Raw genomic sequence first — 13,493 nt, forward strand, 5'->3', positions numbered from 1 at the left:
TAACCGTAGCGTTTGTTCATGTCAGAATTTTATTGCTGAATTCATTTATTTTAGTTTTTGAAATGAAAGAAAGAAAGATAGTCAAAATGTAATTCGTAACATTTTATTACGTATGGGGGATTCTATCATTCAACGTACATTTAGCATTTCGAGAGATAAAGGGGTTAAAAACTGTGAATTTGCCATAAATTCTTAAGTTATTTTACTGAAGACATGTTAAACTTCGATAAATCTGTAATTGTCAAACTTTTGCTTCACATTAATTCTTACTTTCTTTCAGGCTAAACGTTTTTTAGTAGACCGAAATATCAACCCTGTTATGGACAACAAAGACATTGTGTGGGGAATAAACAGCAAGTTTTAACAGGCTAAATTAATTTTATTTCATCATATAAGGTATTCTAACACAAATACTTGTGTTTTTTGTTTTTTTTTAAAATACAAAAACATATTAATGAATCACAAAATTGTGTGTATTGGACCAAAGACGTTTTTATTGAAACTCGCGGAATGCCAACATTTTTTAGAAACAAAACTGCCTATAATTTAGGACAAATATCAGAACATTTATTTTCATTTTAGATATTTACTTAATGAACATAAACAGATCTGCGCTTAGAGCAAAGAATTGACAGAACCAGAACATTTTATTATATTTTCATTATTCCATTTAGGGGTTTCTGGGCCTTAATTTATAAAATAAACGACTTTTCAAATGCGTATAAGAAATCTGTAATAACTATCCAAATTGCTACAACATTTATGCTGATATTCTTTTCTTCAACACTAGAGGGCAGAGAATACTCATCTTTTTTAAGTAATCATCTTCAAGAGGGTTAAATTGTGAATTTTATGCTAAATAGCCTCCTACTGAATGTAAAGGTTAAAAGTTTTATGTGTATAAAAATGAAGAAGCCAAGAATGGAATATTTAATCTGACACCAGATAATAAAGAAAGCTTATTTTTAATCAAATATTTGTGTGTGTGTGTGTGTATATTTCTTTCACACAGTGGGCTCTGTTGGTGTATTTCGAATTATGCTCAGATGGTAGGAGTGTCGTGTGAAAGTGTTTGTGTCCCTGTTTTGGGCCAGCCCACACCCTCCCTTTCTACCTCATCCCATCCGCTCCCTGAGCGCTCCTATAAAAATCCCAGGAATCCCAACTTGAGGACAAACAGTGCAGTGAGTCCAAAACGGGCCCATCCAAGATGACAGGAATTACTCTGGTTCTTTTGTTTCTGGCGTTTCCTCTTTATCACACAGAGGAGCAGGTTGTCAACGGTGAGCTGATTTATGTTTGTTTGTTTTTTCTACTGACTCCTGGTGTCGATCTTACAGCTTTAGGTATGACCAATACTAGTCACCGCCTGGCATTATTTGTGTCTGTAATTGGGTAAGGTTTATTTAAATACTCTATGCCATATAAGTAAGCTTATTTTTTATGTATAAGATATTTAATACAGAAAAGGCCTGACTTCAAACAATTATTTTAAAAATTGTTTAAAAAAAAAAAAACTACAAACAGTGATCCTGGGAAATTTGAGGTTTTTGTTTACATTTTGTTGTTATTGCTATTATTTTACCATCGTATATACAAGAAAATCCTATTGGCACACGGCGTCTCATTTTCAAACCTGCCTTAACATGCCAGGTATATTAACATAAATATACCTGGCAGTCAGTGTAGTCAATCTAGTGCATACAACTAATTAAATGAAGATACAAAATAAAACAAGTGGACCATATTATGGATATCATTGCTAATAAAATAACAAATAGCTTTTTCCAGTGCTTTTGACATTTGCTTGAAATCCTCGCGGTCAATTACGCCGCGCTGCTTCTGATCCAGTTGTTGCTTGTTTCGAAGTAGACCTGTATATCTTTTCTACTAAATGAACACTAAATGCTTCATGATAAAAGCTCTGGATGCTCCATTTAAGTGGTATAGAAAGTTTACTACCACTGATAGTAAATCCGGTATTGACTTATAAATTACATAAACTGTTACAGCAGCATGCATGTGGAAATCTAATGTAAATGTGCACATTATTATGGTGGGTGAGATCCTGTGAGGAATCTCAGTGCCCAACATCTAGAAAAAGCTTGAATAGTCAACATTTTTTTTAAGTTAGCAGTATTCACTTAAATAATGACACCATGGTCAGTGTGAGGCACATAGGTGACTCCAATTAGTGTTATTTTATTTTAAATAAAATACTGGGTGGATGTGGAAGGAACTATTTTGGGCTCAGACAGTAACCTTCTATTGTAAAACACATAATGGCTCAATGTGTATAGGAACACAAGGTGTAAATTCTCTAAGGAGTGACTTACGCCATATACATTGACAGTACCTGTCATGTTTTGTGGTGAGGCAGACGCAGTGGACCCAGGTTGAAGTGAAGGAAGTTATGATTTAATGATAAACAAGCAATAATCCAGGCAGCACAGGTGAGTGGAAGGTTAATGGCTCAACACTGTCAGCAACTGGTTCAAACAACAGACTTGACTTGACAAGACAGTAGCATAGACAAGAACCCAACAAGGAAACAAGGGACACAGGTGGGTTTAAATACACAGGGAGACAATCAGGGGAAACAAGGAACAGGTGTAACTAATCAAGGGGTAGATGGGACAACAGAGACTCCACAAAACACAGAAACCTAAATAAACACACAGAAAAACTCAAATCCTCACAATACCCTACAGTCATTTCCTCAGAATTCCCTAGTCCCTAGTTGAACAACACAGCCAAACCTAGTGCACTTAGGCAGGATGTTGTCCTGAGAGACTTCAGATATTGATTTAGGACCATCAGTGAAGCCACGTGGCTCTGTAGGTGTAAGGGTATCTACGTCAATGTGGGAGCCATGCCAAACAAACTGATTGGTTCAAATTTAGGCATGCCGTATTGAGGCGTTCTACAGAAAACCTCTCCTATCTGTTTGATTGTGAACCTGTGTCCACAATCAAATATGTGTTGTCAGCCATTCCAAAGAGGTCCATGGTGCACAAAATCCAATGCACTGAGGATGACAGGAATGTAAAAGTTCTCTTCAGCTCGCAGAGTAGAGATGTTGAATGACATGGGGACTGGTGAGAAAACTTTAGCTTTATCAAAGAAAGTTGCCTGCTATGCAACAGGTGACCATCAGAATGTAGTGACAGGACGCAAAGTCTCTGCAGCGGTTGGCCATAAACCATCTCTAATGACAATAACTGGCCTGGCATAGCTGGAGTTTGCAGTCCAAGCATTAGATGTGTAAATTTGTTGACTCAACTATTGTCCTTCAGACTAGCTGCCTTAGTGAAGCTGAGAAACCTCTCTCAGTCCATTACCTTGAGGTTGATAAGCAATGGTCCTATGAAACCTAACCACTGGACTCTCTGTGATGGCATTCCACAATTCAGAAGTGAACTGTGACTGTGTTTCAAAGAGAGGCCTGGTGGTATGCCAAAATGTATTGTTCACATACCAATTAAGGCACACACACCACCTCTGCTGTCAATGTTGATGACATTGGGACACCTTCAAGCCACCTGGTTTGTAATGCAATGCATCATATTGGACTCCCATGCAGGTGCCATGTCAGGTCCTCACACGTTTCTTAATCCTATGTCAAACAAACTTGCCAGCTATCAGTCACAGGACTGCATTAGTGTCTGGATGGGGAAGGCCATGAATAGTGTTGAAAATCCCACTTCTCAAATTGGCGTGAACTATGGAATGGGGTTGGCTTGTTGAGGTATCATACAGCAGAGTCACGCTGCCTTCACCGGAAACCACATTTGTCAGCATTAGCCCCATATGGGTCATTTGAGCTCCTGTACACACTGATCTGTTCTGTGTACAACAGTCATAAGGGCATAGTCTGGTCCCAGATGAACAACCCTTACCCTGGCAGTCTGCCACTGAATTAGCCTTGCTAGCAACATGTAAAATGTCTGCAGTGAACTCTGAAATACAGGAGAATTGTCTCCAATGTACTTTCTTTTGCCAGGTGGCAGTTGGCAACTAAAGATAGCTAGCAGTTTCCAGGTGTTATCCACCCATTACTAACACACTGCTTCCATGTCATACTCAGAACCGTCAGAGTAGTTTGAAAGGGGAGCATTGGCTAACGGATGAGTCAGTAGTAGAGGATACTATGGCTATTTAACTAAAGCAGCCATAGTATCCTCCAAAGTCCTGTTGCATTCTTCAGACAGATGACTCAATACAGTCACAGGATGTTTTGGATATTTGCTTTTTCTTCAGTTTTTTTGATGTTTCGAACTATTTTGAGGTGAAACAAATGATAAGTCTTCTTGCAGAAGATCAAACACAAGGCCAATGCTGTTTGCAGGTCAACAAACAACTGTGTCATCAGCATATAGAATGATAGACGGAGAAAGGCATCAATAATATTCTGGCACACATTATTATTAGACATTGCAAGAAGTGATGTTCCTAATACAAATCCCAGAGGGACACCTTATGTGACATTTAGGAAACAGGAAGAAAGGTCAAGACAAACAAAGACCCACAGTGTTAATAGAGTGGGATCACTCTTTTAGCAAAGGGAAAACTGTTTTCCAGATATCAGTCATAGTGTCAGTTTGAATTGTATCATTTTGTAGCTGAAGTGCTGTTTGCTTCTTTTCCAGAGTTGTACACCCTTATAGAGAAGGGTCCACAGGATCCTGCACCAAGCAACCAAACCAGACTAGTGGTCAAAGAGCCCACTCTGCCCATCAATGAGCTCTTGGAGAAAAGCAGCAAGTCTAGTGAGTCTAAGCTAAACTTCCACCCGATGCCATCTGCTGTGTGGCCAAAGCACAGCAACCTGGCCCCGGTCCTCCGTCACCACGGCCCCAACAATAAGAGCAAAAAGGGGCACAAGAGTGATCGTTTAACAGAGCACAACAGTGAGAAAAACAGGGGGGACGTTGCCGGTTTGCTTCCCAAAACACAGCTCACAGGAGCCACAAGTGCTGGCTCCAATCGCACGACACAGAAAATCAGTCAGGACACCCAGACCCACATCAGCCCTCCTCAGCAGGGTGAGCCGGAGGGACAGCCCAACTCCAAACCCAAGACCCCAGCGCAGACACAAACACCCATCCAGCCGCATCAAACAGCTTCTTCACCTCGCAGAGACTCCCCCAACCGACGCCAGGACCCAGAGGAGAACCGGCCTGGGAGGTCCGGCCTCTACCAGTCTGGAATCAGCTCCACGGCCTGGAACAACAGCCGCCCGCCGGCGTTTTTCACCCGGCGGTCCTCCAGCCTGCTCTACCAGTTTGACGTCCTGAGGCGAGGTAGGAGAGGCCGGTGCCGTTTCCCTGATCTTGAAATCTGACCTGTGTGTTGTGACAGGGTGCTCCACATATCTTCTAACAGGGTCCCTGAACTAAATCTCCCACATGGGAATACCTTAATCAAAACAATTCCACTCTTAGAGCATTTATAGTTGAATATTCCAATACATATTAGAAGTTTCCTGCCCTAAACATAAGAAAAAACAGGCAAATGAGATGTTTTAGAGGCAACATTTGAAAATGACAAAATGGAGTTGGAAGTTCAAAGTCAAAGACTCTTCCTCTCTTAAAAAGTCTAATGCTTTAGTGAGTGAATATGTATTAATAGTTACAGCAGTCATGAGTCTTCCCTGCCATCTTGAGAAAGCAGCACAGACTCTTCTCAAACTGTCCTCTCAAGCTGCCTTTCTCTTCTCCACAGAGTCTGACTACACACACGATGCCTTCTGCATGAGCGAGTGCAGGAAGGAGAAGGATGAGAGGGAATATTACTGCTACAGTGAGTTTGGTATGTAATACAAAGACACGTAGAAGAAATGTAACCACATTTAGAATGCGTTTTGGTCTGTGTTGATATTTCCTTGATGTTTCTCAGCAACTCAAAACAGATTTTAATGCTGTACTTCTTTGCTTGCTTTACTTGAATTACCTTCAACCCAATACAAAGAAGTATTCACCCTCTTACTGGTTTCTTCTGATTTTGCGTTTTGGTCAAGCTTCGTTGTTTCAGGTCGTCAAAGCAATTTTAAAATCAAAGATAGCCTGAGTAAATACACAAAATTGAGTTTTTCAAGCGACGCTTAATTTAGTAATTGGGGGGGAAAAAACTGTTTGGTTCTGTGGGAAAAAGTAATTTCCCCCAAAAGTCTTAGCAGCAATCATACATTTCCGAGTGAACGAGTCATAAGGTTCTTACCCCGATGTGCAGGAAACAGGGTCAACGTTTCTTGCAGAATCGTTTTTATTCAGTCGTATTTACACATGAAAGAGCCCGTTTAAGATCGTTTCACAGCATTTCAATCTGATATAAAACTACACTTTGACTGGGCCACTTCTAAATCTTAGTCTTTCTGAGCCCTTGAGAGCTGGACCTGCTGACGTGCGGCAAGGTATTAGACGGCTGACTACTGTCCTGCTGTCTGACCCGAAGAGGGTTGGAGTGTAGAAAGAGAGAGAATTCATGGTTCTATCAATTCCTGCAAGTTATCAAGGTCCTGGAGAACACTACCATCTCCATGATGGCATAATGTTCTTTTTCATTAACACTGGTAGGTTTACACCAGATGCCTTAGCAATCACTTTTGTTTTGTTTTGTTTGGAGGGGGCATGTGAGACAGACAGGTTGCTTTTTGTTAGCAGTGATTTTCATATTAGAACTCTTCAACGGAAGCCATTTTTTTGCTCAGTCTGAATATTTTTCCTATTGTTGAATTATGAACTCTGATCCTAACTAAAGCAAGTGCAGCCTGTAGTGCTTTCCTTGTTCTTTACCTCATGGAAGAGTCTCAGACACTCTCTTGGATACGTTTGGTTGGTCAACCATGGTACATCATTCTGACAGGCAGTTTCTCTTACAATGATTTACTGAGGTGTGAGTTGTAAAATTAAACTCGGCATTCCAGAGACCATTTTCACTTAGTGCCTTGTTGCTTTGGATGTTTTTTTTGTTTTTACAATTAATAAATAAAATAGGATTTCAGACTGCTTTTAGTGGTCTCAAATGAAAAGACGAAGGGGGTTAACTAAAGATTATTTTCTTGACGGGACACTACTTAAATCCTAAATCCAATGTACCCAAATAAATAAAACTTGAAAATCAAAGAATTGTTTTTTTTTTTCCTTTTGCCAGTTTGTTTCGCCTTGACTCATGTCATTACAGTAATATAAACTAACCAGCTTCACAGACGTTAAAAATGTGAGGTTTCTTCCTGGTGCATGACGGCTTTTCCAATCATGACTCAATGCATCTTACATTACCCTGGACACCGTAATGCCGTTTTCAAATCGTCTAACCAAACGCCTCTCGTCTTCTGGACAGCTGTCAATGGGATTGTCCACGACATCGATGTTTTGAGGAAAGGAGTCAGACTGATCACGTTGATGGTGAGCGCTGACGGCTTCTACAAGATGAGTCGTCTCTACGTGACCCCGGACAGCTTCTTCTTCAAGGTTCGCCTCCTGGTCTTGGACACCTTCAAGTGCAGCAAGCCCTGTCCTGATATCAAGCTTGGTGAGTTTAAGAAATTTGCTTTTGAGCTGAGCAGAAACAAATGTGTCTGACATTTGTGTTTGATGCAGAACACAGAATCGTTTTTTTTTTTTGTTTGTTTGTTTTTTTTTGCTGTGATTATGAATTTCGGGGTGTGTTTCTACTAGATTTCAGCCATTCTTCATTAAAAATATTTAATGTAGACTAACTCAACCTGCCACCTGCTTTGTCCCACAGGGGCCAGATACATTGTAATGGGTCAGATCTACCACCGGAGGCGCCACCTTCCCAGTGACCTCCTGACCCTGCTGGCTGGCAAACTGAAGCCCGGGGATGGCCTCCTGCGCAGCAGCAACTACGTCAAAAGGTTCAACAAACGGAGACACCAGAAAGCTCTGGAGGCCGTCCGCTCCAGGTGTAGGTGAACCACTGACGAGAACATTGCCCCCTGCTGCAGGGGAAGAGACTTCGCAGCCGATCTTACCCGACCCTATGGCACTGTGCAAGAGGGGAGGATGTCCAGCGGAAGTGGATGTGCTCTCATATGGACCGCTACCATGTATCATCATATCGGCTTTATCTATGAAGTTCCCAAAGAACTGAACTGAGCTGGGGCCTCTTTGATGCAAGCGGGACGCAGCGAAGTACTTTCTGAGGTGTACGCAGACATATTATAGGCACCCACTAGGGGGTTTTCAATGCACAAACAGCTGTCAAATACAGAAAATACCGACTAGAAATACTTATTCTGCCATTGTTTTTGGCGCCCAATCTAGCGCGGCGCCCCCTGGGCGTCGCATTTTAGTGCACACCCACTTTTTGCGCCAACGGATACAAGCAACTTTGACTAACTGGACTCCTCCTCGTGCTGGCTTGGGACTCAAGTGCTCCTCTCTCACGCTATCTCCTGAGCTCAACTCGAATTAAACTCTTCACGCGTTTGTGGCCGGTACATGAAGTACCGGAGCTGAATAGGTATCACTTTTCTGAAGAGACACGAAGCTGCTCCGAAGCGAGGGACAAATGGCTTGTTTGTTGAATCTGCTTCAAAATTTGGCATTGGGAAAAGATTCCGTCTGTTTTCCACAATAATCAACACAGCATGGGATGTTGGGATGGTTTACGGTTTAGTAATGCTTCAATTTCCTAGACATTAAATCCAGGCAGCGAGGTTTAAAAATTGCTGCAAATTTTTTGGAATATCCTAATATTTTCTGTCATTACTCTTTTCATAACATGAAACCCATAACCCATGACTTCAAAGAAATGTACTGCGACTTAAAAAAACCCCGGGTCAATAGATTGTTGGATGGGAGGAAGCTAAGGTCCAGACAAATAAGAGGCAGCAAATCATAGCGGAGAGCGAAGAGGAGTATTCAGATGGCGAGAAATGAGGAACTTCAGCTGGCTCTGAGAGAGGTTCTGCTTTCTTTCACTTTAATTATGTGTCCACGGTGATAAATAGGCCCAACATCAAAAAGGTGGAGGCGGTGGGGGTCCAAACACAGCGACGAGGAGGAGTCGTGGGTTTCGCTGGGACCGGGCCGTGAATCAAATCGCGGGAATCTGATCCTCCACACACCTGGGCGCTCAAAGAAGCGCCTTCATCGCGGCTTATTTTCCGAGATGCTGCGTCTGCTCGGGAGGCCGATGCTCAGAGGGGGGATATTTGAGAAATGTGGAGGGAGCAGCACAGTGAGAGCGGGTGGATAAGCGACGTAAAATATATATTATAAAAATATATATTAAAATATATAACCAAGAGAGCCAGAGCGGCGTCGGGTTTGTCGAATTAGCTTGAGAAAAAAATGTCACTTAAACTCTTGCTCTGTCTTTCTAAACTTAGCCTGAATGAAAACCATGTGCTTTCTAGGTGAGAAATACACGTTATTAAGCACGGGGACGGCGCCGGAGGAAAGCGCGCGACTCACACAGAGGTCACGGGTTCGAGTCCCGGCCCACTCCCACAGCCCGCTTTCCTGTTTGGCTGCTGTCAAATAAAGGCAATTAGAACCCCCCCCACCCCTTTAAATATATATATTATTTTTCGCATGATTACATGCAACTTTGTTATTCCCAGAAGAAGTGCCGTCCCTCAAAACAGGGCGCAGAAATTAAAGTTTAACAGCCAAATTCTGCTGTGCTGAACCCCTCCTCCTCATCCTCCTCCTCCTCCCCCTCCCCCTCTTCCTCCCCCCCCCACTCCGCATGTCCGTCATCTCTGGTCAGTTCCCAGGCTCCACGCAGCCTCTATCAGCGATCAGTGCTGGAGGGAACAGGCGCATGTGGCGGGCAGGAAACGGGAGCCTGATCCACACTGTGGCCGCTATCGCAGCGGGAGGACATTCCTCATCACAGAGCATGTGAAGGAGGGGTGTGGGGCGGGTAGGTGGGAATATCTGGTAGATGCTTCCTGTGTGAAGACTGCGCAAAAAAACCAAACAAAACAAAACAAAACAAAAAAAAAACTGTGGGCTTGTGGTCATCTGTGGCGCTCCCGGCGTCCATGAGAGCCTCTGGATCCATTTAGTGGTTTGAGTGGAGGAGATAAAGAGGTGGAGGTCAGGGAGAGGAGAGGGAGCTATGGGAGTCGGTGATGGCTGGATGTGTCATTCAGGATAACTTGATCACAGGAATGGTTGTAAACAGGTCGTGACCTCATCGTCCCCGGGGGCCCACTTCTCCGTTTGGCACCACGGATGAGTTAAGAAGAGGCTGAGTCAGACATACACACACACACACACACACACACACACACACACACACACACAGGCCTCGGACCTTCTGGTACAGCGGCCGACTAAAGTACTCACACCGCTTGAACCTTTTCTCCATTTTGTCATGTTACAACTTTATATGACTTTATTGAGCGTTTTGTTGTTGTTCAGGATTTTATGCAATATACCAGTATAGAATTGTGAAGTTGCGGGAATATAATAACATGGTTTTTGCAAACCTTTTACAAATAAAAGTCTGAAAAGATCTTTCATTTAACGTGTCTTACTATGAAACTCCTAACTTCCTCTACCAGATTAGTAAATTAGTGTAGTCTTATCGGGAAACTAGCAGCTCACAAATCCTTGAAAACACCCTCCACACTCTGATACATGGCAGTGGCTGCATGGTCCTGTGGGGATAACATCCTTCAGCTGGGGCAAGCTGTTGAGACTTCCTAAAAAGTTAAGTCAGAAAATGGGCTATGGTTCCTTAAACAGGAGACTGACTTGGATTATAAACTGAGCTAGACCGTAGTGTTTCATAGGATTGACTTGGAATCATTAGCATTGAATACATTTGTTGTACTGAACCGATTTTTTCCTATTTCATATAAATATTTCTGTTTATAAATTGCAACGTCTTAAGATGGCATTTGTTGTCGACTGATGCTATATACAGATAAGTCCCAAAACTATTCCAAAACCCTGGCAAATTTAAAGATTTTTTTTTTTTTTAGTCAAGTCAAACTTACAGTATTTGTACTGCGCATTTCATCAACAAGGCAGTACAAAGCGCTTTACATCACAGCAATGTAATAGTTACCAATCATGAAACAAGCAAACACTACATTTTGTCAAATGCTATCATCAAACCCATCGGCCAGAATGCACATCAGTTATACGGATCAATGTGCCAGTTACCACTCAAAGGAAACTCTGTACAGATACTTAGCCTTGATTTAAAGGAAGTCGTCGTTTTGGCTGTTTTGCAGTTTTCTGGAAGTTTCTTCCAGACGTCTGTGGCACAAAAACTGATTGCTACTTCTACGTTTGGTGATAAAAGCCCGACTTTGTAATGACCTTTATGTGCCTCTGAAGGTTCAGGTCTGAGTCCATTACCGCACCCAGATTTCGGGCCTTATCACTAGTTTCTGGCTGTAGCAACTGAAGTTGTGGAATTGACTTTTACTCAATCAGGACGTTTATTTCTGCAGTGAAATTTGATTGTAGTAAAATAAATATATATATTAAAAAAAACCCCACCAGAAATTATCAACATCTTGGTTTCACGTGATATTTCAATTCCCTTGACAAACAAAATTTTGGATTTTCGTTAGCCTTAAGTTATAACTACCCCAAAGACCAGCAATAAATGGTATCTGGCTCTGTGAGCAATCAACCCGAGTTTCACTTGAACTTTTTTCTTTTCTACAAAGAAAGATCAAAGCATGTTTCACACAAAAAGACAGAAACATCTCGAAAAAAGTTTACTTTATTATTATCCAGGATGAAATGTCCTATCAAGTACAAAAGAGAGTTTCTTCAGAGTGGCCCGTCGGTTAAAAACATAGAGTGCTTTTTTATCTGCAGTTACGTTTCCTCGAGATACTACTTTTTTCTTTTTTTTAAAAAATGGATAACTTTTCCGTCAGTCTGAATAAATAAAACAAGAAATGCAACGTCAATATAGAAGTTATGCCGACTTTTTGTTTTACAAAAAAGAAGAAAAAAAAAAATCTGTACAAGTTATATCGTGCCACTCGACTGGATCAGAACCGATATGCTCACAATGTGCAGCACTTCTTATACAAAGGGCAATTTCACCTTAAGAACCGAGTCCACTTCAAATAAAAGAGGAAAAAAAATACAGTTTAAATTTACAGGAGGACTTGGTTGCTGGTTCAAATAGTCAAAAATAAAAGTTCTACTGCTCTAAAAATCTTTTCTCTCTACATATTTAGACAGCAATAATATACAATAGAGATTACAAACAGAAAATAAAGCACATCATCATCTTATAACAAAGTAACAAACATTCGGTTGAAAGACAAAGAGAAGGAGACAGAAGCTGCATCATCTCTCAACTCTGCTTCAAAAAATGTTGAGAAAAACCTCAGGGTTCAAAACAGAGAAAAAAAAAAAGTTTCCGTCATTCTTTAACACATCTAAATCGAAAGACATCACTGCTCCCCAACTTTCTTCTCTTAAAAAACAAACAAACAAAGAAACGGACGAATCTCACACACACAAAAAGTTCCCAGATACGCCTGAAAAAACGCAGCTATAAAATGTTCATACAAAGACTCCACAGTCGGTCGTCGTTTGAGGTTTGACTCCCAGTCGCGCTGCCGCAGACCGCGACATAACTGAGCTGATGCTGAGTGGGGAAGTTCATTATCCAATTACTTTAACCAGACACACACACACACAGAGAGAGAGAGAGAGTTGAGAGATGCATGTGAGCCAACCTGTCAGCTTCAGACACACAGCGTTGATGAGACTCTATAATGGAGGGAGCTACAGTACTTTCAGCCTTTCACACAATTCATTTTCTCTAAATGGCCTCCTCCTTTCAAACACAGACAGTTTTTGACTTGCATTTCAGAGCATCGCATGGAAAAAAGGTCAAAAAAAAAAGAAGAAGAAAAAACAGGCCGGATGCGGTGGGTGGGATGATCTGTCCGGTGTCGTTTCCCTCTGGACAGTAACATGAAAGCATTTCAGCCTTCTGACAAAACACACACTCCGTCTATCAGACTGCTCTGATAGGGGCTGTGCTGTCAAACATTTGCATCGGGTTCATGCTTGATGCAAACCTGTGCCAACGTCAAACTAAAACACTTGAAGAAATAACAGAGTATAATCCTGTGTAGTTGTCAAACTACACAATGCCTTGCAACAGTATTTATACCCCCTTTTTTCAGCTCTTGTCACATTACAAAACCAAACCTCAGTGCGTTTTATCTGGATTTCTTTGAACAGATCAACTTGATAATTGTCATGCCCCTTTTTTTTTTTTTTTACACAATTTACTTTGGGCCTCTCTCAACTGCTAATGGTTCATGAAAACGCTACGTGTGGAGAAAAAGAACTAAACTCTGCAGATACTCTGACCTAGGGCTCGGCAATGTGGCTTAATAATGAAATAAACTTTTTCTTTTTAATACCAAATTCAATTTTGATCAAATTTGTTCCCTCTCGTGATCTTGACGCGGCGCTCAGGATGATGGCAGCAAATGTCACGGTCGGACAGCGTGGAGCTGG

The 13,493-nt window shown here is 41.6% G+C and overlaps 1 protein-coding gene across 1 annotated transcript; it reads left to right on the forward strand.

Moving 5' to 3' along the window:
• The first annotated feature begins 1,152 nt into the window (after positions 1 to 1,152).
• On the forward strand, positions 1,153 to 10,501 carry LOC116720785 (uncharacterized). The gene is made up of 5 exons (XM_032564211.1): positions 1,153 to 1,283; positions 4,650 to 5,303; positions 5,725 to 5,811; positions 7,342 to 7,533; positions 7,750 to 10,501. Exons 1-5 carry the CDS (start codon positions 1,211 to 1,213, stop codon positions 7,935 to 7,937), a joined length of 1,194 nt encoding a protein of 397 aa, XP_032420102.1. The 5' UTR covers positions 1,153 to 1,210; the 3' UTR covers positions 7,938 to 10,501.
• Positions 10,502 to 13,493: the final 2,992 nt, after the last annotated feature.

The sequence above is a fragment of the Xiphophorus hellerii genome, chromosome 5, assembly GCF_003331165.1.
Source record: "Xiphophorus hellerii strain 12219 chromosome 5, Xiphophorus_hellerii-4.1, whole genome shotgun sequence".
Lineage (NCBI taxonomy): Eukaryota > Metazoa > Chordata > Actinopteri > Cyprinodontiformes > Poeciliidae > Xiphophorus > Xiphophorus hellerii.

Coding starts and splice junctions, on each gene's coding strand:
- LOC116720785 (XM_032564211.1), top strand. CDS start 1,211: ATGACAGGAATTACTCTGGTTCTTTTGTTTCTGGCGTTTCCTCTTTAT. Junction 1,284..4,649: donor AGAGGAGCAGGTTGTCAACG/GTGAGCTGATTT, acceptor CTTCTTTTCCAG/AGTTGTACACCCTTATAGAG. Junction 5,812..7,341: donor TTACTGCTACAGTGAGTTTG/GTATGTAATACA, acceptor TCTTCTGGACAG/CTGTCAATGGGATTGTCCAC.